Genomic DNA, 26,074 nt, shown 5'->3' with positions numbered 1-26,074 from the left:
GTGATAATGAAGAAACAAATAGAGATATATTTTGAAAATAGTGCTGTAGGTCAGTGGTACAGCACTTGCTTAGCATCACAAGACCCTGGGTTCCATCTCCAGCACTGAAAAAAAAGTCCTTGACAAAGTGATAAAAGTATTCTTATTAAATTTCAACCTTGGAATACATGCCTTTAATAAGATGTGCTAATTGAGAGGTACCTTTAAATGCCTACTGAAGTAAAGTCATCTGTAGGAAAAGTGTTTGTGCAGTTGTTTAAATAGCAAGTGTCATGGAACACCATTTTTACTTGAAAGAATGATAAATTGTGGATCTGCAGAGTAGTTTTTGTAGATATTTCCTTGAAAACGTTTTTAAGGAAAAACCACATTATTTGTGCCAATGATAAAACTTTAATGTTTAAAGCAAATACTAGAATTTTAGAGAACTTGTACTCACTACTGTGACTATGACACTTTTCTGGTATATAAAGAATTTTCTGATGAAATTAGTGGTGATAGTAATGAATTGGTTTTTTAAATATAGTATAAAAATATATTCAACATTTAGAAAATTTGAGTATCTCAGTAAACAAAAAATTTCCAGATGACCAATGAATGAGGTTACAGAATCAAACGAGTAAAAGATCTACTCAAAGGTAAGGTAGACAGTTGAATTTTCTCGTAGTATGAAAGTTCATGGATAGGGCTTGGGAGTTCATATTATGGTTAATGTTGGCAGAATTTACCATCTGGCAAGTGTGGTATAGTATCGAAGAAGAATATTCAGAAATGACTACTAAAATATTCCTCCCTTTCCCACTGACACATTTATATAAGGTCAGTTTTATTAGTCTGTAAGTTTTGTGTACTCAACCAAAACAATATATCTGATTCAGTACAAAGATGCTTCTCTGATGTAGTCATCAAATACGTTTGCAAATATAAAATAGTGTAACTAATTTCTTGAAAATGTAGCTATTTTCATATAAACATATTACATATAAGTGTCATAGTTATGCTATTTATAAACAAATTAGTATGTATTGAAAAAAATTACTGGTAATTCTCAATTACCAGTATGGACTATGTAGACAAATGTAACCCACATAAACAAAAGGGTTTTAGGATCCTCAGGTAAAGAGGTTCATGGACCCCTAAGTCTGAGAATTGTGGGGCTGTACCGATTGACTGGACATTAGGGTACGTTGTGAAGACATGAAGAAGTAGGGACCAAAAAGACGGAGTCCTTTATTTGGTGGGCAGCTGGGTGCAGGCTTACAACAAATACTTCTTGTGAAAATATAAATTTCAAAGTAATCATATTTGGATAATATTCAAACCCATGAAACTAGATAGGATGGCTTGGGAGAAAGCATAGGTTTAAAAAAGGATTCAAATCTTGGAATATACCAACATGTATAAGCCAGAAAGAGAATTTAGAAAGCATAGTGATAAAACAGGAGAAAAGCCAGGAGGGTGTGAGATCACGGAAGTCTTCGGGAAGTGGGCTAGTCAGTTGTGTGGAGAGCTGGTTGAGGATGAGTGAGAGTTCTTGGTGATGGCCTGGTCTCTTGTCTGGATTGTTGCGGTAGCCTACTAACTGGCCTTCTTACTTGGGGTTGTGTCCTACTTTGTCTTACTGTCAGATTATCTTTCAAAAATAGTTTTCTTTCTCTCTTTCAGCTGCTTAAAAGCCAACATTAGCTCCCTAATACTAACTGGATAAAGTAAATATCAAAAAATATCATAGAAGTTTTGTGCATGTGTTGACACTTAAGTTTTTTTAGTGCAGCTGTGTGCTACTAATACTCTCCAATACTCACCACCTTTATTGTAAAATTACAAGATATTGTTTATACTTTTGAGTATTTTGATGTGTTCTTTCCTCTTCGTAGAACTCTCATCCTCTTGGCTGATATATCTGCATTTTGTTAATTTTTCCTATTCATTACTTAAAATTTTACTCAGGTAATATCTTCTTTGGGCAGCTTTTCTGTTGCTTGAAGATTGACTCAAATTTGTTGAATTTGATGAGCATCTCTCATTATTGACTTTATATTTAATTTGTAGCAATTATTATTTGATATTTTAGTGATAGGCATACATTAAATAAATACCCATTCAACTACCTATTTGTGCCAGGTGTTTACCCAAGTATTAGGGACAACACAGATACATGCTTCAGGTCCCTGAAATTTGTAATGTAGGAAACTGAATACAACCTACATATATTTTAAATATAAATATGTTTTTGCTTCGTTTATCCAAGGAATAGTGGAAAGATAATAGCATGAAGAATCTAATGGCACAAGGAATCATATTAGGAATTGTGCAGAGATAATTTTGTTGCTTTTTGTTCATTGTACTTGATACTTTTACATCCAATAGGAGATTTTTTATACAGATTTTTTTTGTTTTTTTTCTTTAAAATGACCCAAACATTACATGCACATATGATTTTATACAGATTTTCTTTTCTTTTTTTGGTGGTACTTGGACTTGAACTCAGGGCCTCATGCTTTCTAGGCACTCTGCCAGCCATGTTTTTATTTTCTAAGCAGAGGCACTTTGACTTTCTATCTGGTACACGATAGAAGTGATTTTTCTTATGCAGGTTGTTAGATTAAATCACTTCAGGCTTCTTTGTGTTCTGTTTCTTTTACTTTGGCTTCTTTCTGCTATATTTTTATTTACTTAGATATTGAACTCACTTTATTATACCCCAGCACAGACTTCCTCAATGTGTTCCTGGGATCGATCAGGGTGTCTAGTATTGAACAAGGTTACAAAAAGAAACTATTTCTTGATTATATAAGTTAAATTTAGCTCTGCTTGGGGTCCTTTAGTATGTTAATATTTACTATGACTCTCTAAGAGAGGTTCATATAATAAGAAATGGCCCAAATAATGTATGCACATGAATAAACTTATAAACAATAAAAAAGTATTTGAGAGGTTTTTGATAAAGAAACTCCTTTTTCTCCCCATAGAATGTCTTATGTAACTATTTGTGTATATTAGATGTGAAAGCCTGATTTTAATGTTGAATTTCAGTCTTTATTCCAGTTCACTGCTAGAATTCTCTTTCATTATCTGTCCTTCTCCAAATCCAATACTGTGTAAAATCAAATACAACAATATAGAAAATGATTGTATGTCGTGACTGAATACTGTTTTGACATTCAGAAATGAATCAACATAATTCAACATTTTAACAAACAAAATAGGAAGACTATATTTATCTTTGTAGATACAGAAAAAATGCTTGACAAAAATCTAAGATCTGTTCTTTATCAAAACTTTCCCCACAATAAGAATAGAAGAGAATTAACAATCTGGTAAATCAAGACATCTAAAATTAAAAATGAACACTAACATTGTACTTAATAGTAAAAGACTGAATACTTTTCCCCTAAAAGGAGGAACAACAAAAAGATGTCTACTTCTACCTCTATTCCTTGTACTAGAGGCTCTGGGCATTTCAATAAGGCAAGAATCTATTTGAAAAGTTGGTTTAGTAAGTTTGTGAGATAATAAGTTGTATTTCTGTATCCTAACAGTAATCAGAAGGTTGAATAAAAAACTCATCATTTACAATAGTATCAGAAATTTAAAACAACACTTAGGAAAAATATGGAAAAAGATGTGAAAGACCAGCATATTAAAACTGAAAACTAAGAAATTAAAATAAATGAGACATTCTGTGTTCATGAGTTTGAAGACTTAAAATTAAGATGCCATTTCTCCCTAAATTGATCTACAGAGTCAATGTATCTCAGTTAAAACTCCAATAATCTTTTTTAAATGGAAATAAGTAGACTGATTCTAAAATTGATATTAAAATCAGATATGTAATTAAGAAGATGCGTAGACTTTATAGTAAGCAATAGCAATGTATACATTACACTTCAGTATGGATATTATGGGATCCCAAACAATGTAGTATGGGTTTTAGCATACACAGATAGATCAATGCAATAGAAAGAGGATTGAAACAGATACATTTGTGTCCCTCAGAATCTGGGGTATTGTTTTCTGGACCCTTTCATTCTGCATAGATATCAAAATTCAAGGATACTCTAGTCCTTTTTATAAAAAGAACTTACATAGTCAAGTCCCTTACATATTTACATGTAACCTGTGTATATCTTTCATATATGCTAAGTTGTCTCTAGATTACTTATATTTAATGCAATGTAAATGCTATGTAAGTAGTTGCTATATCATATTGTTTAAGGAGTAATGCCAAGAAGTGTATACATATTCAGTACAGACACAACTCTGCTTATATGGAAGGACAATTGTGTGTGTGTGTGTGTGTGTGTGTGTGTGTGTGTGCAGTCACTTGACAAGTGACAAAGGTGACAGAGCAGCAGTTCAGTGTAGTAATGGATAATCCTTTGAAGTCAATTGGATATCAGTAGGAAACCAAATACTGATTTTGCCTTATACAAAAATATTTGTTTTATAGGTTGATTATAGATCTAAATATGAAAGGGTGAAGCAATAAGATTACATTAGAAAATAATATAAGGGAACTTAACAATAGGGACAGTAGGGAATCAATTCACAAATAATATGTGAAGCATTATTGTAAAGAAGACTTATTACTTAGACTACATTAAAATTATGAATTTTGTTCATTAGTTAATAAAAGACACCATTGGGAATGTGTAAAAGGACAAGTTACAGATGGAAGAAGGTATTTCCAATACAAATGACCCATGTCCAGAATATTCTTACTACTTTTTAAAGAGTATAATGAAGATTAGATGTGTTTAGTTTCTGTATCAATTAGTAGTATTTGAAGGGCCTGTAGTTTTTGACTTAAGATTTATTGAGGTGTCTGACATATAATTGGTGTTCAATATATGTTTACTGAATTAGTGGATGTGTGCTTTATAATTACAAAATGGGCATAAAAGACAAAACACTCTCATATAAGAACTAGCCTTTTAAGTTTAAAGAATCACAGTAAGCATTAAAATTGAAAAAATGAAGAAAAGTACTAATTTTTAGACTATTAAGAAAAGGTATATTTTTGAGAGGTCGTATTTAACATGGTTATGGAGAGCTTAACATGGTGTTGTTATAATGCACAGGACAAAGGGAAATGTCATTGATCTATAAGGCAGAATGGAGAAGAAAAAAATCCTTAAGAAATAGGGTTTTTTAAGCACCCAAGACTACATTGGAGAAGTGGGAACAATGGAGATAGTGATGCTTGTGTGAGCTAGGCAGAAATGACAGAAAGAAGACATGGGTGTCTTACTGAATAAATCTTGAAGTATCATGTACATTGCTCATAATGAATGCACATTCCAGGTATATGGTGAGTGACATGAATTGATACTGATGGCATAATTTAAAGTTCAACTCTCCATTTTTGCAGAGTTCTAGAGTTACTGTTGCTTTGGACAATGGATGAGCAATCACGAGGAATGCAAGGGCCACCTGTTCCTCAGTTCCAGCTACAGGTAATTTATCCTGTTAAGTCGGCGCAAGTATGGCTGTCCACGTGAATATGTGTGAGCAAGAAAGTAGTACATTATCGTTCCTTTAGGAAGTAAAGTAGACAAAAGTGCTAGTTTCGAATTTCCAAGTTTTAGTCAGAATTGTGTGTTCTCAAATGTTTTATAATGCTTGGTTCTCAGAGAAGAACATGAGAACAAAAAGGCAGCCTTGTGACTTTGGCTTTGAGGACTAGTATGAGGCTGAGGGAGGGGAGGAAAAAAATGGTGAGGCTGTGTCTGTATATTTTGTATCTATCTGTGCTTTGGTGAGCTGCTCTCACCTTGCTACAACTGTCTTCTCTTCATGTTGCCTCTCTCTCTCTCTCTCTCTGTCTACTAGTGTTATTTCTTTGTTCCTTGTTTCTTATAATCTAAGATAGGGTAAAAAGGATGTTATAATAACAAATTGTGTATATACTCTTGGAGTTCATCGTTTAGTATCCTGCACTAATGGTTGTCACAGAGCTCAATGTGTAATGGCAGGTTTGAAACAATAAACATTCCTGTGCGGGTACAGCACCCTATTTTTACTTATTTTTATTTTTGCAGTATTGGGGATTGAACCAAGGGCCTTGTGCTTGCTTAGCGTGGTATTGTTATAGGCAAGTACTCTATCAATTGAACTTTGCCCTGGCTGGCTTCAGACTTGTACTCCTCTTGCTTTGTCTCCCTAGTAGCTGGACTTATAGGCATGCACCACTATGCCTGATTATTGTTGTATTCTATAAAGACTTATTTTTGCTTGGTATTTGAGGCCTTCTACAATAGGTCACAAGTATATTTTCCTGGCCTATTGTCCAGTTTTGCTTGGATGATATTTCTTAAAGTGTTTGATAGAAGCTCTTTCAAATGAGATCTATAGTTAAATAGATTTGGGACACTTGGGACAGTGTCTTCTCAGAACCTTTACTATATCAGGCTAGTGGAGTGTCTCGAGTGGTAAAGCACCTGCCTAGCAAGCATTGAGGCCCTGAGTTTGCACCCCAGTACCACCAAAAGAAAAGAAAAACCTCAAATCCAAACAAAACAAAACAAAACAAAATACTAAAAGAAGAGAGCATATGAGATGGAGTGGTTTCCAAACATATTTATTGATGAAATCCTTCCCTTCCCGTGTGTGTGTGTGTGTGTGTGTGTGTGTGAGAGAGAGAGAGAGAGAGAGAGAGAGAGAGAGAGAGAGAGAGAGAGAGAGATACCCCTAACCCTTTTTTGCTTTTGTTATTTTTACATAGGGTCTGGTGTGATTTTTGCCTGGGACCAGTCCCCAGTTGCAGTCCTTATACTTAAGCCTCTGTTTTTTTGGTGAGATGAGGTCTCACTAACTTTTTGCTCAGCTTATCCTTGAACCATATCCTCCTGATCTCTGCCTTCTAAGTATCTGGGATTACAAGCATGTGCAACTTGCTCAGCCAAAATCTTTTTCTTTTAGTACATCTATTGACTTCTCTAAGGAGCAAAGTTCAAAGAATACTGCCTGCAAAAACTCTTTTCTTTTCTGTGACATTGTTCATTTTGTACCTTTCATCTTCTCCCCCCAATTTTTGAAATCTCATCCATCCTTCAAGAACCATCTAAAATGCCATCTCTGCCATGAGACTTTTTCTGATCTTCTGATGCTCTGACTTAGGAACTTGATGGTGTTCTTGTAATCTCTCTTCTGGGATTTCTGACACCATTGTCATTTTCTTTCTTTCTTTCTTTCTTTTTTTAACAAGCATTTCTCCCTATCCTTATTAAGTTAAAATCTTCTAAAGAGAAAGGGCTATGTTTTGCTTCCCTTCCATGCTCTGTGGGACTTCAGTTTCTTACATGAAGGTTTGTAAGAATATATAATTGAAACTAATCAGGAACTCCTTAAAATTAACATGTTTAAATGAGCCCTTAATTGTACTTTGACATTGATTTTCCTTGCTATACCTATTGGAATATCTTGTATTAAGAAAAGAGACCCTTTAGTTTAAAGTAAGACCATTATTTTAATTTCACAAAGATTATGTTATTACCTATCTCTATCTATCTATCTATCTATCATCTGTGTATCTATGTCTCTACCTACCTATCTACCTACATACCTATCTACCTACTTACCTACCTATTATCTTTCTTTCTTTCAGTGCTAGGGATGGAGGGATGGAATCCAGCACCTTGTGAATGCTAAGACAATTGCTCTACCTACCACTGAGCTATATCTCTGCCCTATTTTTTTTTAAATTTACTGTCTATGCCTATATTTTGTGTGGTGGTTATAATTATATTACCAAGATTATCTTAAACAGCTTCTATTAGATATAGGTATATTTCAGTGCCAGTCTCTCATTTATGTGTAGATACTTTGCTTCATGTCATATTGTTTCTGTCAAAGACAATAAAAGAATACCTCTAAAAATTAGGGTAGTTCATGTTATGATTTTGAAATTCACAGTTTTGAACAGCCCTGTGTTTCAAAGAAAAAAATAAGCATATCTTTTTGGCTCCTACTGAGTCACCAACCAGGAAAGGTCGGAGTGGCAGTAGGAGGCAAAAATGAAAGTAATTGTTTTCTTCAGAGACACTAGGCTCCTGCACAGTATAAATTTCAAAATTGTAGAAATGGTTCTGCATTTCTTTTCACACTGTTCCTTTCGTTTATGCCTCCTGCTGCTGCCCCTGTGTGGATGGACCGCTTTCCCTGTTGGAAATAGGCAGGTGTCATCCCAGGCTCTAGCTGCTTGTGGTGTATGGGGGAAGGGAGGATGATTTTTTTTTTTCCCTCTCTGCCTTCAGACTGATGGTGTGAGACAGTGAAAGAAAGATTACCTGACAAGAGCTTATAGGCGTTTGCTTATTAAGTCTTTGAAAAATGTTACTGCTCTCAGTAGCATTATTTTAAAAGACTTAGAAAGGATAGCCTCTGCTTAGGGTTGACAACCTTCTTTTGTTTTGTTCCACACCATTGGCCTGAATAATGGGGGTGATATGGCAACATATGGTTAGCCCAGGTGACTTCTTTCACTTTTGTAATGTTAATATAACTCTGGATATAAACAGAAATCTAAAAAAGTTAGCTTTCTAAGTGTGAAATACCATTTATGTGTTATAATAAGTGATGTGTATTTTTAACATATCTTTTCTTTTTCTTGTTTAAAATCAATACTCTTGATCCCATAATGTATAGTATGTGGTCCCATTTTTAATACAATATAATTCCTTTGTTTGCAAGGTTTAGAATGTGAAATTACCTATGTTTATTAATTTTTTTCCATTATTATTCTCTTGAAATTAGAGGAAATTTACTTTCTGTTAGCTGACTTCCCTTTTTTCTTTTTCTCCTTCCTTCCTGTTTTTTTCCATTAATGTCTAGAGGGTACTGAAAGAATACTTTGACTCAGTTCTTATCTTGTATATTTTCATAGTCTTTAGACTCTTTTTTGTAGAAAAATATATTTAGCTTTTTCCTTTTAATTCATAGTGTATAAAAGGTGATAACAAAGCAATAATAAAATATTTTATTCTAAGACTGATTTTAAACAGTGGAATTTTGTAACCTTTACAATATAATAGAAATTTATTACAGTTTGTATTTTGATTCATGGTTATTAAGTGAAGAGGGCTATGGTGCATTTACTTTTGTTAAAAAGTTACATATAAAACAATTATAATCAGAGTACAATTCTAAGAATATCTGAGAAGAGTCATTTTAATTGTAATAATGGCCAGAGGCTTAGGTTATGTGGTTTTTTTGTTGTTGTTGTTTTGTTTTTTGTTAATTTCATGATGGTGTAATATTTTTGCTATCTGTGAAAGAGGGAAGATTTCTCAGATGTGCATATAAAAAATAGTCTTTACTTTTACAGTTTGGAAAGTATGAGAATCTTGTCTTAGAGTCTGCTAACTCAACCAGTAAAATAGACTGACCATCCCTTTAAGCTTCCTGGCAGCACACACTGCCATTTATGTGTTTTGCATCTCTGTGAAGTGAGCATGAAGAAATGAAGTATAACTCATGGCGCGTTCAGGGACGTAGATAGGATTCATTGTGGGCCAGAAAAAAGGAGTCTGTTGAATGGGTAAGATTTTTGGACAGGTCCACTATGTTATCTTACTGTCTCTTTAGCTTATCTTCCAGTTATTCTTCGGGAAATAAGGGTCATTAAGCTTGCTTCTTTTAATAAATTCATTTTGCAGTGCTAGTTTTCATATGACATTCAATAGAGCTTATATATTTGGAAGTCTTTATAGAAATTTAGATTTTTTTTTGTAACAGTTTACTTCTTTGAATAACTTTATTGATATAGATGCAGGAGAATGAGCAGTAGCTGTTTTAAGGAAATAAGAATCTTACCCTGGTTTAATTCATTACTGAACCATCTTCAGCAAAGCTTGATGCTTCACAGCAGTCATAGCCAAAGTCCATTCATTTCACACTCTCCTCTACCCCAAACTCTCCTACTTCATATATTTTCTCTCTTAAAACTTCTAATATGTCCTCCCTCAGTCTCATTCACAGCTGAAACCTTATTTTACTGTTTTCCGTTTCCTTGAAAAAAATTGAAGCAATCAGAATAGAACTTACATCGACTCCTACTGTGTGCATCCTCCTCCCAGAATCTATACTCCAGTAGTCTGCCTCTTTAGTTACTAGATTAGCTAACCACACTGCTCTCAAAGCCAGTCCCGTCTCTGTCCCCTTCCTCAGTTTAACACCTGCTTCTGAATCCTCTCATTAGTGTATTACCATGCCATTGTTTCTCCAGTCTGGATGACAGAACAAGATAAAAGAATGGAAAAACTCCCAAGCAGTTTTGAAGTTGTTCTTCCCTCTAGTTCTTAAACCTATTTCTCTGTTGCCCTTTATAGCAAAATTCTCACAAAGAATTGTGTAAAGTTTTGTCTCCCATTTCTCCTTTTTCTCTCAAATTTACTCCAAGTAAGCTTTCTCATCCACCCTGCCACCCAAGCTGCTCTGGTCAAAGTTCTGTTACCTCACTTTGCTCAGTTCAGCGGTCAGTTCTTAGGCTTCTTGCCACTTACCAGCAGCATTGGAATAGAGTTGATCTACTCTTCTTTGAACCTTTTCTTGTTTTGACTTCTAGGCATCTCATTTTTGTCTGGTCTTGCTGGTCTCTTCCTTGATGATTTCTCCTTACCCCAGTCTTTTAACAGTAGAGTGCCCCAAGACAGTTTTTTTGACCTCTTCTCTATCCATCTGTATTCCTTCCTTGGCGATCTGTTCCAGTCTTATGAGCCCATGCAGATGACTCTCAAAGTCACTTCAACCTGGATCCGTCACTCTTCCAAACTCATATATCCAGTTGCTTGCTTGACATCAGATTTGACTGTCTTAACCTTAATGTGTCCGAAATGGAACTCTAAATATTTTCCTTCAAATTCTTCTATTCCCAGTCTTCTGGTTTTAGTGACAAGTTCATCGTTCTTGTTGCTGGGGCTAAAATATCCTTGGTTTCCTCCCTTTTCTCTAATTTTATATTTAATTTAGCAGTTACCATAGACCCTTATCTTTAAAAATGTTTCGGTGGGAGCACTTATTAACCCTCCCTTGCTACCACCAGGTCTTGGTTCTTTAAGTTTTCATTTGTCACAGAGTAGCAACTTCCTAACTACTCGCTTTGCTTCCTTCCACTCTTTTCCCCTTCCCTCTTGTCTTTTCCAGTACAGCAGTCAGTGACCCTTAGAAAATTTCAGTCAAACCATGTTTAAAGCTTCCTGGAAATTTCTCATTGAATTGCTCTTTCACCTTCTTCAAGTATATATTTAAATATCACTGTTTTTTGATCATTCAGTGAAAATTGATGTTCTTTTTTGTTATTGTTTTGTTTTGCATAGAATGTCTCACCTTATCACCTTTTATTTTGCCCATTGGCTTTCTTCACTGAGAGTATGAGGTCTGTCTCTCCTCTCCTCTCCATTCAATAAATATTTCTTGAATGAATACAAACTTTGTTTCAAATCAGCCTAGACTGTTTTTTTTGTAATAAGTATTAAAAATTACAAATATCTTCAAATTTCTCTTTTATTATACATATAACTACTCACATCCTCCACTTCCTAGTAAACTTTTTTCCTCCCTCTCCCTTGGTTTAACTGGAACCCACCAATTTCTCCTCAGAACATTACTTCCCCTGTAACCCTGTCAGTGCAGCCTCCTTATTCTCCCATTCCCACATACCACCAGCATCAGGAAGAAGAACAGCAGTACTCTCCACTCGTAATGTCTCTTCTAGACCACACTCCCTTTTTCCTGGGGAGTAGGATAGGGATGCACTCTGCAACTTTGAGACTTCTCTGCCATCTAAAGGACTTTACCTTTCTTATTACTGCCGTCTTTGTACTTTATACGGAACATGAGTTGAAAACCTGAACACCTTGCTCACTCTTAACCATTTTCGTCCTGGGTACTTGTACTGCTGCTGCCACCTGTACCTACTGATTATTGAGTGCTTACAGTGCACCTGTGGTACATTTCAGATACATTGTCTCATTTAATTCCAACAGACACCATATAAGACATTATTTTTCACATTTCACAAATGGGGAAACTAAGGATAGTACTAATTAGTTAAGTTGCCCACGGGCATAGGCTGGTAAATTGTAGAGCTGGAATTTAACCCAGGTTTAGCTGATGCTAAGACATGTTCTTTAGCTTTCTCAGAGAAAGCTCCTAGAATATTCTTTGGCTAGTCCTGTGTCTTGGTATTTTTATACATACCTCAAATGTTCAGTCCTCAAAATGAAATGTGTTTCATTCTGTACATTAGTTTGTGATTATTGCTACCATCCCTCTAGTTCCTCAAGGTAGAAATAAGGGGATTCATCTTATGCCATATGTTTAGGTGATTTCCATGTTCTCTTGATTTTATCCCTACATAGGTAATGAATCTACTAGTTCTCTACATGTGGGTTGGTTATAACCACTCTATAACTACTCTCCCTCATTTAGATTATTGTCACTTTGTGCCTGGATTATTGCAGCAACTTTGTAACTCATGTCCTTACCTCTCATTTTACATTTTTAGTCCCTTCTCTGCATTGCAGTAGAGTCATTGTTGTAAAATACACAATTTTATTGTATTTTTCTCCTTATTCCTTCTAGCTTCTTACTGTGTTTAGGATGAATTCCCTATTTTTTTGTATGCTTTAGAAACTCTTCCTTATCTGGTCACCTTTTAATTCTTCTGTTGCATCTTGTTCCTCAGATTGAGATGTATCTTGATTTTAGCACATTTTCTTTCATCTCCAAATCTAAGGTGGTAAGGTGATGGTTTCAGGTGGTATTCAAGGAGATATAGTTACTAGTGGGACAAAATGAGCCTGAAAGCTCATTATATTATATGTTACTTAGAAAAAGTGGTTCTATGATAAGGGACCCCAGGGAAAATATTATAATAGAGGAATATTATAATTTGGAAGATAATAAAAAATTACTCTGAGAAAAATAAGGATTATGGCTGGTTCCTTACAGTAGTATTCTTAGATAAGAATCTGTTATTCTGTGTGGTTCTTTTTTATACACCATATTTTATATCACTGAATGACAGACAATGGGTAATCAACAAATGCTTTTTGAGTGGTAAATTTAACTCTAATTAAAAGTTAATTTAATTTCTCTTCATCTAAATATAAATCAGACTGTATTATGTCATAATATGTGATTTTCAGTTACTTTACAGTTAAATATTTCAAAATATTTAACATGTTTGAGTTATCTTTGAATTTAGATATATTATATACATTTAGATGCAGAATAAATAGTAAATACTGTTACACATGTTGGTTATCTTTTTGCTGTCATTGTGTTACATATTTGTTTGTTTAATTTCCTGCACTAATATTTGTGGACAAATGAATAACAAAAAATCTTTGGTTTTTCTCTGTGAGTCTCTTGTCTTTTTCATTAAGAGGCTTTTTCTCCTATATTAAATTTTACCCAATGTAGCTGGGGGGTGCTTATTGGGAATGGGGGTGATGGAAGTATCTTTGTTATTAACTAATTACCTTGTTCGTGATAAGTTAGTAGATATAATTAGTACTTTTGGTTATAGGTTATAGCATTTGGATGTAGTAATTATAATGCTACAAATACAACTAACAATGATTAAATGCTACAAATACCAGGCCTTACAAGTCTTAAATTATATAATTGGTTATATTTGGTCCTTCATTTTTCTTATGCTGTAGTGAATTTCCTCTTTTATTAGAAAAAAAGCTAGTGATAGTGATGACTAGCATACTGTTTAAGTGATACAAGCCTCTGACATTTAGGAATTGTTAGGAATAGTCTACTTTTCAAATAGTTAAAGCAGTTTTAGGGAGTAATTGTCAAATGGGAAGAGGTACAAATAATTAGGCATTTTTGGCATATGTGCTATTTTCATTTTTCTTTTTTAGTTTCAAGCGATGTGTATAGAAAGCATTTGGTAGAGTTATGTTAGATATTGTCAGAAAAGATATTCTGGTTTGTATAATTTGGAGGAGAAAAACATTTTTTTAAAATAAAAGATCATAGCATAAGCTTAATTGCTAAATAAAATAGAAGTACATTTAGAAGTTTTGTTGCATTAAACATTTTGGAGAAGTTCAACAATATTAGCATAAAATATAAGCTAATTTATTAATTCCAGTAAGTGATAAAGTGATAATCACTAGTAAGATATGAAGTTCAATAACAATGAAAACCTTATATTAATAAGTGTTAAATGTTGTAATTAATACTGGGTTGTACATTAGATCATTGATAACAATACCTCTAGGAATTATTAGGGCATAATTTTCTCTCTGGGGAATTTACTGAGTCCATGCTGTGACTCTTCTAATTTCCCCAGAGAGAATTGTCATCATAATGTTTTCCTGACTTATCTCATTGCTCAGTAACTGTCCTTGCCTCCAGATTTTAAAGCAAATTAAATCAATTTAGTCCTAGGAAATTATTAATCACTTAAGGGGTCTGTACCTGTGAGAATAAACAGCTAGTGATACACAGGATGAATTTTATTTTAAAGTGGAAAGTATTTACGTGGAGTGAGCACAGTAAATGGAGACCGACATGCAGTCAGTGTAGTTAGTATAATCTGGTGTTGTATAACTAGAGTGTATTCAGATCAACTAGACATTCATTAATAAGAACTCAGACAGTCAAGGTATTATGTAGAGCTTCATTCACTCTAGTGTTTAGTTTCTTAGGTACCATGCATGATTTTATTTATCCTATGCTTCTGAGGTTTTGGTATGCTTTTATAATATGACCTGTTAGTATGTATAGGTCTGGTTAGCGCAAGAGCCTAAACTTAATAATTTACCACAGTAATGTTATATAAGTGCGTCCAAGGTCAGGCTTAATTGTGCCATTAAGCAAGGAGTTGTGGATATTTCATAGTAATTAAAAAAAAAAAACAACTTATGTAGGCATATATTTGTTACTCATGATGTTTACATTTTGAGACTTCTTCCAAATATGAGTGTTTGAAGATATTTGTAGGGGGTGTGTAGTCTTTACTTAGTAATTTTAGAAGATATTTTGTGCTGAATTAGCCATGCCCTATCTCAGTGCTTTCATTTGTCATGTATAGAATGCAGTTTCACACTTCTTGGTTTATGGGCCATGGATCAGTTATTCTGTTTTGGGTTATGATTTTAACTTTATTTTAAATATGTTCCAACCAGATAACCTAACTGCCACTGAATATGTTTTTATCCACTAAATGTTCTCCTCTGATAATTATTAAAAGGATTTGGGATAGAATGACTGCAGTTAGATTTACTGAGTTGTCACTAAAGTAGTCTTTTATCTAAAGACTAGGTTGTTTTCATTCAGGACTCAGAAACGTAATTCACATGATAAATAGAGTATCCCAGAAAGAATACAGAGTCCAGGATTAGGTGATTCTTAGAACTCCTACTAACTATGCTATTGTCAAATGTGAAGCCTAGCCAAACATAGAGGCTCCAGTTGTGGCCCAGAGAAAGAGGGACTAGAAAAGAAAATTAAGATTGATACTGAAGAAGAAATTTAGTCTTGAAAAGTAAACTGCATAAAGGAGACCCCATGAGAATGAGGTGCTGGAAAGTCACTGCTTACACTTGGGTTGGTGGGGGAAGTCGTAACTGCTGTGGAGCTCTTGCTAGGTGCTTCATATTCATTATGTCACTTAGGCACAGTTCTTTCAGGTAGGTTTGCTCCAACATAGAAAACAGATTTGGGTAGCCAAGTTCAGAATAATGTTGAAAACTGGGATTTGAGCCCAGGCCTTGCTGACTAACTCTAGTACCTGTGCATTGTCTAGTGGGATCTATGAGAATACAGTGCATTCTTTTGTTGTGAAACCATGCCTAAGTCAGGCTTTTAAGAAAGATTAATTTGAACCACAGTGTTCAGTGCTTCTCCTGTTGCTCTAACAGGAACTGTGCATTATTACTAAAGTCTCCATTAATGGTAGTGGTTAAAGGAAATTCCTTGAATTCACCTGTTGGGAAACTGTTAGAGGCAGAGGCTGTTGCCTTCCAGTTCCCTTACACAGTCTATTCATAACTGCTGTCATGCCCATGTATTTAATACCTTTTACATTCATTAAGTTCTTTCAGATACATTCACTTAAGTTAGTAAATATTTGTCTACTTTGTGGCATCTAGCTACAAACCTTAAAAAAAAAAAGAAACTTGATCTCTGCCTTTGAGAAATTCAGTGTGTAAGCAAATAATTAAAGCCAGTAAGTATGAGCTAGAACCTAGTATAGGGTTTGTGTTTAAAGAACTCTTTCAGAACTGAATGATTGCTGTCAGTTGCTTATGGAAGTACTGAGGCATAAACCAATAAAGAAAGCTACCCATATGAGCTGAAGATTGTCCCTTAGAGAAGCTAACAATAGAATTAAGTCTGGAAGATGAGTTGTGGTTTGTTACATGTGAAAAAAGAAGTTATTCAGAAGGCATGGGAACAGGCAAATGCAAAGCCACGGAGAGGCCAAATTTCATGGTGCTTTTGGGAATGTATGGTACAGCTGGTAGATGGGGCCCATCAACCTTGTTCTGGCCCAGAGAAGGTCTCATTAGCCTCAGTCGTAGTAGAAGAAACTAAGAAGGATTTTACACTCATAAAAGTTGAAGGTCTTTTAAGTGACTCATCCCAAATCCAAAAACCATGTTGTGCACTTTATAAAAATACTCTGATCACTAAGGAACTACAAGAGACAGACTCAGTTTGCACCCTAAGTTAACAATAGCAAAAAGTCAATGTAAGTGAGTTTTATTGATTTCAATGTGGATTTAAATCTCATTTTTCAGCTGAAGTTTTTAATCTCCAGTAAAACTCAAGATGAGATATATATGTATACACATACATACACACACATACACACACACACACACGTATGAATAATTAGACATCATTTTGAAAGGAAAATAGCACTCCTAAAAATAGTTCCTTACTTGACTGGAACTCATGTGATGTTACCATCTTTTATTTAAAGCATTTAATAGAATGCTATTTAGAGTGGGATCTAGTTCATCAAAATGAAGTGTGGCATTGAATACAATATCATATAATCATTACTGAAGTATATGTATTACCTGCCTGATGATCTCCTAAGGAGACCTCATCTTATACAACCTTATTTTTATACAAATTGCAGTGTGGCAGAGAGACCCAAGGGTAGTTGGAGATGTGCAGCTATGCTCCTTCTCATGTCAGCTCTCCACATCTTCACTGGATGACAGGACATGGGAACAGATGAGACAAGCTGTCATTCACCCAGACTGCCCTTTGAAGAAAGCCATGGGGGGAAATAGGTGCCGCAAATGGGCTGTGAAGTTTACATGCACTGCCCACTGTTAAACAGATTACATCTAATGAAGTGTCTAATGCTCAGGCCATATCAACCTAATCCTTGCTGGCAGTTCATCCCTCAACTGCCAAAAACACCGCCCTCTGGCCCTGTCTCGCCACTCTGGCCGCCAAGCACAGGGAGGTGCCCAGTCTTAATAAACCAAGACAGTGTGTGATCTGACATGCAAATGTAGGTCATTGCATATGTAAATGTGTGATTACAAACCTGCATGCCAAAACACATTAGTAAGACTTTGCTCTCAGCATGCGGTTGTCACACTGCCTTAGTGATTCGTGCTAATATTTGTCAAGTCGTTGTGCAGACAGAAGACGGGGTCCCAGTCAGATTGAAATCTGCGGATTCTATGATGCTGCTCCTTCTCATGAAGCTGATGCACTGCTGAGATTGACAAGTCTTCATCAAGAGAAGGAGTGGTCCTTGTGTGAAGGAGAGAAGAAGGATAATGTAAAGTAGGAGTTAATGTAAAGTACTGCTCATATATCAAATATCCTTCTGTAGAAGTCTAGGATACAGGAACTTAACAAAGTTCATTTGAAGGCATAAGATTTCAAGTTGAATGTAATGTGTTATGAACTGGGACCATCTTTGAATGCATTAATAGGTCTTTAATGCTCAGTTTCAGGGTGCACTAGGCAGGCTCCACTAGAATGTCATGTGTACTTGAAGTTGGCTCAGAGAGTAGAGAGGGTGCAGAGAATGTGAGGAGGATGGTAAAAGGCTTAAGGTGCTCATCAGAAATCTACGGGTCTTACAAAAGCCCAGGCATATTTAGCCAAAAAAGATGAAATCAGGGATGTAAGATAGCTGAATAGAGTATTTTATTGTGTTTTTGTATAGGTAGAGCTGTAAGAGACAGGCGGCATTCGTTGGGTATAAGTTGTAACCTCAGCAATAGCCAGAGTCTGTCTATAATGGACATTCATCCAGCCTTTCACCCTCTAACTCAGTGACCAAACAAATAAATGAACAGAACTACTAGGATAATGGATAGACTTTCTAAGTTGCTCTTTCTTTCACATAGGGACCACCACTATGCATCACCCCACAATTATTTCTGTCCTAGCACAGTGCAGAGCTCCTTCCATGTATTTGAGTAAGCTGTTTGTGAGCAGAAAACATTTCTGATTCAATCTGTTTCTCTAGCAGTTAGCACAGGGCCTGGTATATAGTAGATACCAAAAGATACTATAAATAAAGAAATGAGTTTCTCCACAAACAAGAACAAGAAAAGTATTTTTTAAAAAATGTAATGATGTGCTGGTAAACTCCCTGCCACTGGAAATACTGGAAATATGTTTTGTAGAAAGTAAATAATGGTCAGGAAGTTAAAAAGTGTTTCAGGCATTAGTTGACAGATTGGACTAAGTGAATGTATATGAGGTCCATTTAAGTCAAAGACTTTTTTAAAAAAAAAGAAAATAAATGTCTGAGAGATACTAGCTCAAATGAAATTGGTTTGTAGTGTGTGAACTAAAGAGAAATTATAGGGAGTCATTATCTAAAATTTCAAAATTCTTCTCATCCCCATATAGTATCCCTCTTCTTTCTGTAATTTTACCTTACTGTAATTTTTGCCCTTTCCAATCTCACATACTGTATACATATCTCATGTTTACATTCCTTACTTTCCCTCCTCCTATAACATACGTTCATCATGTGCAGAGGTTATCTGTTTAATTTGCTGCTGTATCCTCAGGAACAGTGCCTGGCATGTGTAGAGTTCAGTAAGTATTTTTTGAGTTATTGGATATTTGCAAAATTACTGTAGTTATCATTTACTTAAGTAAACATGTTCAGTGATTGTGTGTGGTGTAATTGAAAGTACTTCTGACTTTGTTTTCGTTACAGAAGGCCTTACGACCGGATATGGGCTACAATACATTAGCCAACTTTCGCATAGAGAAGAAAATTGGTCGTGGACAGTTTAGTGAGGTTTATAGAGCAGCCTGTCTCTTGGATGGAGTGCCAGTAGCTTTAAAAAAAGTGCAGGTAAGATGATTTAATTACATAAATCGATGTAAAGTTATCTGTGTGACAATTAGTTAGAGAAAAATACTTCTGGAGTGATTTGTGTAATGGTAACCTTACGTTGAGAATGCTGGGAAAGACTGAGCATTGTATTTTAAAGTTTGAATTACATGTATTATAAAGTGGAAATTAACTTTTTAGTTTTAACACTGCTTTCAGATGAGTAAAACTTGGGCGAGTACTGTTTACCCATATCCAGCAATAACTGGAATGATCCTAGAAAAGCTTTCACAAGTTCAGATTTTAAGAGGCAGATTTGAGTTGTCACCATTACTTCTATCTGGACATTTAACAAGGCATGAAATCCTTAGCTAGAGCTCAGTATCACAGAAGGCAATGGATTTACCAGCTGTGTTGCCTAAGTTAGTAAGTGGCAGTCACCAGACTGGCAGTGACTGAGAAAAAGATGAAGTGAACCTCACTCACTTAGAGGGGAAATGAGGTCGGTAAAGTGAGAGGACTAACACCTGACTATAAACCTCCATTTGTTCTTTAGCTGGGCTCTTGGGTATTTTTCAGATTTGTTTATTACTTCAAAAGTCCTGCCCTAGTGCTCGTGTCCTAAACTCACTGAGCACCTCTCACTGCAATGCCCACTGCCCAACAATGGGGAAAAACTATCCCCTTAGGACATCAGGGAGGAAACAAAGTCCCACCATCAGCATCCAAAGCTGATATTCTTACAATTAAACTACCCCCTGCATTCAATTTTCTATCACCTAATCCTAAGTAATACACTAGTATGTACGCATTACAATCATGCATTCGGTTACATACCACATTAATAATGCTTGAGTACTTGAAATGTTAATCGTACATTGTACATAATTGTATAATTATACATAAAGTCCTCTACCCCAAGCATATAAGCACGCATATAAATAGTTATTCGGACTATAATACATGGAATGTCAACGTACATAAACCTACTCCACAACAGGGATATTCATCACCAAAGAATACCTATTGACAGGACATAATACATTAGTCTTTTGGTCGTACATTAGCGCATTAAGTCAAACAAATCCTTGTCAAAATGGATGTCCCCACCATAATTTGGTCTCTTAGTCTCCCATCCTCCATGAAACCAGCAACCCGCTCGGGAAGTGTCCTTCTTCTCGCTCCGGGCCCATTACACTTGGGGGTTTCTATAGTGAAACTGTACCTGGCATCTGGGTCTTACTTCAGGGCATGACAACTAAGATCGCCCACACGTTCCCCTTAAATAAGACATCGCGATGGACTAATGACTAGACTGGCCCATGATCAGCATAACTGTTCTGTCATACATTTGGTATTTTTTAATTTTTAGGATGCTGTGACTCAGCATAGCCGTCAAGGCATGGTCTCAGTCAATTCCATTGTAGCTGGACTTTTAAATCAGTATTCTTTATCTGCATAATAAAAATCAAGGGGTGTTAGAACTCCATGCTTGATGGACATAAGGAAAGAACAACACACACATACGCATACACGGATACATGGATACACGGATACACGTGTACACGTATGTGTATACCACTAGGTATACACTAGGGCGAATGCAACTCGCCCTGGTGACATCCTTGTCCTAGACTGTGGAGTGTGTACAACCTCATGCAGTTTCACGTCCCTTTCCAGTTAGGTTGTTACTGCTTTCCTTGCCATAGACTGCCCATTTTGCTTTGCTATTGTCTTTTCTCTGCAGAGCCCTCTAAAACTACATTGCCTCATTTTCTTTTTAACTTCTTCAGGTGATCTATATACTTGAAATTGCCATTACAGAGATGAGCAGTTTTAATTTATATCTAACAATGAAATATTAAATATGAAAGACTTTATATAATAGATAACCTCATATTCACAACCCAATTTGGAAATAAATTTTAAAAATATTTCTGATTTGTGTCTACCACTCTCTACCCTCATAGGTAGTCATATTGTGTATTTACTGTTTAGCATTCCTTTGGTTTTCTTTATACTTTCTTCTACATATACCTGTATGGATTTCCAATAACATTTATAACTTTGTATAAAGGAAGCATGAATTATATGCATAATATAAAATACACAAAGTATAAACATTATTTAGGATATATTAATATATAGTGTTACATATACAATGTGCTTTTTTCATATAGCATCATGTTTCAACAACTAATTCATGATGGTGCAAATGGCTGTAGCACATCCTTTTCACTGCTGTATAGTATTCAGTTCTTATTGCTTGTGGTTCAGGCTGTTTACAGTTATTTGCTGTTATAAACAGTACTTCTCTGGTATTCTTGGGTGTCTTTTCCTGATGTACTCATGCAAGAATTTCTCTGTCATTTGTGCCTAGGACCAGAGATGATGAGCCATGGGGCATACATACATGCCACAAGTTAATGCTGGTTAATGTGATTTTCCACAACTGTATTTGTTCAGTTTCTTACAGTAGCATATAAGAATTGGAAGTTTCTCTCATCTAATATGTCACTTACAGTTTAAGAATATGCAATAAAATGCAGATTCATGTTTATGAAGTACATGACTTTTGGAATGACTATTTCTTTATAAAAGAACTCAATTAATTTTTGCAGTGTATTAAATTTCTACTGTGTATCTGTGAGCACTGAGAGAGATATAAAAGAAACTAGTGATATTATTTCTACCCTCCAGGGCAACAAGTCTATCTGCTAACACAATTACATGCTAAACCTCGTGGCATGGATTCATGATCTAAATAAGAGTTTACAGAATGGAGATGTCAATTTGAGCTGTTGGAGTTGGTGGAATTAGAACCTAAGTCAGGCTGTAAATTGAGAGTAAATCGTGTGAGCTTTGGACTTGGGCAGAGGAATTTGAACAGCAAGCAAATAAGGATTCACTAGAGATTCTAAAGTAGGGGAATAATCTTTTATATTTCAATATTTTCAAAATAAAAGTAAAAATTAAGCATATAGAATGCCCTGGAGAGAAGACAGATACCCATTTGCTGAGGTACCCACGTGGAAGTTCTGGGCCCTTCTTTGCTTCCTTCTTACCTTTTCATGGATTAAGAATGTGGAAAAGAGAGGGGGCTCAATTCTGTCTCTTGTGATTATTTTTTTAAATCACAGAACTTTGTCTTAGAACCAGAAAGAAAAGGCAAGAAAGGAAGAAGGGAAGAAGAACAAAAGCTCTTTTAGGTCTCTTGTACCATCTGAATGGTTCCCTCCTGCCTGTACTTTTCCTTCTATTGATTGGAAGTCTGAAGAGCATGACTTAATTTGCACAATTGCATTTCCATTCAGTCTTACTTGCTGTCCCCTCTGACTTTGACTGACCCCATTATAGTGTGATAAACCTCAAATTGCTGTAAGAAGGAAGTTGAAGTTTATTCTTTTGGATTTTGTCATTCCTGTTCTTCTTTGTTAAGTGTTAATATTGTAGCATCTCCTAGTTTAAATGTAGCTTCCTTGTAGAAGAGAAAAATGATGTTATAACATTATACTTAGCTTATTTAATTAGGGAACAATGTCTTAAGCCTTCGTGAGGAGAAATTTATTTGCATTTCAGGCATATTATTGATTCTCTTGATGTATTACATTTGTGTTGAACACGAAAAACTATGGTTCTTCCTTTATAAAAAGTCATTTCTACAGCTTAAAGTAGAAATTCTTAAATATTTTTAGCTAGATGATTTTCTTTTCTGAAGAATCACAACCCTAAGTCTTCAAAAAAAAAAAAAAAAGTCCTCAGAATCGAATACTGAATTTCCTCATCTAACTTGCTATTTTAAGGCCATATTGCTTGTCTGAAATGCTACATTTCCATTTCCAGCTCTGTTAGAATCCTTCCTGAATAGATGGGGTGAGTTCACATGCTACAGAACTATTTGGCAATTCATTTCTTTGCTTAATAAAACACTTTAGAACTTCCACTCAGACTCCTGACCTTTGTTTCTAAGACACTTCCTTTGTCCCACATCATCCAGTTTACTTATCCAGAGTCTTTAAAAAAGAATGTGCTAGGCTCTGGTGACTTTCCTGCAGGGTTTCTTATTACCTGTACAAGGAAAGAAGAGTGTGTGCATCGGATGCACGTTATTTCTTGGAAATCACAGACCTCAGAATATGGCCACGTTAACCAGTCTTTTTGAAAATGTACCTCCATCCCATCATGGTTTGTTGGCAAGAAGTAAGATGGTGCCTTACTGATAATTTTGAAATTCTGTGCACTGACTTTTCTTTCCTCTCTCCCGCCTTCCCTTCTTCCATGCTTCTCTTCCCGATGAATCAGTTAATTCCACCAGTAGTTATCAATCACTTCAAGTTCATTGGTCAGTCTGTGAAGCTTTGAGAATACAAAAATGAGCCTAATGGGGCTTAGGAGATTCTCATGGTGGGACATCAGTGACACTTCTAAAACTATGAGATCGTACCATGATGGGAGCAGCCGTGAGGTGTACAGGTGTGTGGGGAAGGGTGAGAAGTCTTCACAGAGGCATCATTTGGGACTTAAGTACTTTGTGTTAAAAGATTATCAAAGACTTGTTTGGATCTGTAAACAGCAGTTTGTAGTTTATTATATTTAGTTCATTGACTAGAGCTATATGATTGGACTTGATTTTTATTTTATTAGTCTCATGGCATAGGTAGTATGAACTGGGGTCTCACTTCATTTCAGTTCTTTATTGTTGCCCTAATTTTTTAATACTAGCAGGTGAGGTATTTTGATCCTTAGTTCATTAAAGCTTAATCTCTCTTTGCTTCCTCTTAAGTAGTTTGTGCAAATAACCCTTTTATTGTGCAATGTCTACTGTCAGTGAAATTGTGTTAGAATGAAAAGCTAAAAAATATACTTTATGTGTATTTATTTAAAAAAAGTAACAATATGTCTTGTTCAAATTAATCTTTTTGGTCTAAGTGATTCACAAAAACCTTCCTGAAAGGGAAAGTATTCCTGGGTATTTAGTGCTTTATTTTTATTTACTTATATTTAATTGTTGTTTAAAAACATTCATCAAGAAAATACTTTCTAAATTAATAGGACTGTGGGTGTGACTCAAGTGCTGGGGCACCTACCTGTCATGCATGAGGCTCTTAAGTTCAAACCAAGAAATAAAATAAAATAAATTATCAGTAGTGCAATTTACTTTTTTACATACGCTAATTTTAAATTGTAGATTCTTCATGTTTATATGTAGTTAAAAGTTTGCAGTGATGGCTGATGCATTCATAGCGTCTGTCACATGTATTTACTCTTTTTCTCAATGTTCACTTAATTACTAAATCATTTTGTAGCTCTTAAGAACTTTATTTAATCTCTATAAAGTTCTAACTTCTAGTTGTTATTGTGTCATCAGGAGAGTATTCAGAAAAGAGATTTCCCATTGGAAGACAGGAATTTTCTACTCAATTTTCCAAGCCCACCATGTCTCCCCAGGGTCTTGGGATAGCAATGAAATGAATTTTGAAGTAATATACAGTGGAGGCATGCAAGGTAGCAGGCCTACAGAGATTTACTTAGCATAGACAAAGCCGGGTGGTAGTAGGAAAGAGGGAGGATAAGCCTACGACACCTCTGACAAGCTGTCAGAAAATGGGTGGTAAGGCTCATGGGCAGTCTTCACCTCAGGGTGTTGTATCCCCTAACTGGGCTGGGGTTTCAGAACTGGTCACCTGTATTTGTGGTCTCCTAGAAGCTTTCCAATCAGGAAAAAACAGGATCCTGTCACTTAGCCTGGAGACAAAGGATCTGGGTTGGTCTTATCAAAAGGTCTGTGGCATGGGTGTCTGTTCATTATGGACCTTTCTAAGGTTTTCTTCCTGGTCACAGACTTATAAGAAAACAGGCGCTTTCAATTCTCAGACTGAATTACTCATCTGAGACAGTGATCTCATTTGATATCTAAAAGGGAAGGGGTTGATGGAAGGAATACAGTCTGTACCTTTTTGAACAGTTGATTCATTTCCTTGCTGTTCTGGTGATTTTTCAGCCTCACTTTCTGATTCTGTCTCAGCTCCTGAACCTGGTGTAGTTTTTGATGTATGTTTTAATTTCCCTATCACTTTATACTATCTATCCTGCCTCAATTATAATAAGTGAAAATTAGGAAACATCTGCTATGATAAATAAGCTGGACATGGAGGTGCACACCTGTAATTACAGCACCGAGGAGGCAGAGGCAGGAAAGATAGAAGTTTGAGGCAGCCTGCCCTAATAGTGATCCTATCTCAAAAAACAAACAAAAAACACATCAATAACATTAAAAAAATAGAGAACAGTTTTATAATTGATGTTAGTTTTACTTGAAATGGTGACATGGCTTTTGTCTTTCAAGCCGTAAAAGAAATATGGTCAATTTTTAGTCTTGCTGAATGGTTAACAATATTTGGGGCTTAAAAAACTATCCATATTTGGCATGAATAGATTGCTAATGTTAAAATGTTTAAGTGATGCTTTGGACATAAATGAAATAATTTAGCATTTGTCCTACTTCTGATGTTTCAGAATTTTTTTTCCTTAATGTCTTGTGGCCCCTTAGAATTATTACTATTGTTAATGTAAGTTTTCACTGTAAGACTTATCTTAAAATGTGTAAATTGTAAACTTTTCTAGTCTGGGCCCAGTGAATAAATGTAATCAAAGTAACTTTTTATTCATTCTGTTGAAAATTTTTATTCAGTATTCATGAGGGCCTACTGTGTGGTAGACACTACACTCAGTACTGGGGACAGTAATTGAGTTCAATATTTTTGTATAAGAGAC

General features: G+C 35.4%; 1 protein-coding gene across 4 annotated transcripts in view; it reads left to right on the top strand.

Moving 5' to 3' along the window:
* Nek7 (NIMA related kinase 7) overlaps positions 1-26,074 on the top strand; it is a 134,413-nt gene that overhangs the window by 52,920 nt on the left and 55,419 nt on the right. For 3 of the 4 annotated variants that reach the window (XM_020183447.2, XM_020183446.2, XM_074048698.1), the window contains exons 2-3: positions 5,375-5,459; positions 19,181-19,321. In XM_020183447.2, coding sequence (XP_020039036.1) covers positions 5,403-5,459; positions 19,181-19,321 — 198 coding nt within the window. In that variant the 5' untranslated portion in view covers positions 5,375-5,402. The remainder of the gene's footprint in view (positions 1-5,374; positions 5,460-19,180; positions 19,322-26,074) is intronic. The other variant, XM_074048699.1, reaches the window with a different exon arrangement.

Source organism: Castor canadensis, chromosome 11 (assembly GCF_047511655.1).
Source record: "Castor canadensis chromosome 11, mCasCan1.hap1v2, whole genome shotgun sequence".
In the NCBI taxonomy this organism is placed as follows: Eukaryota; Metazoa; Chordata; class Mammalia; order Rodentia; family Castoridae; genus Castor; species Castor canadensis.
This window is presented reverse-complemented; position numbering and strand designations above follow the sequence as displayed.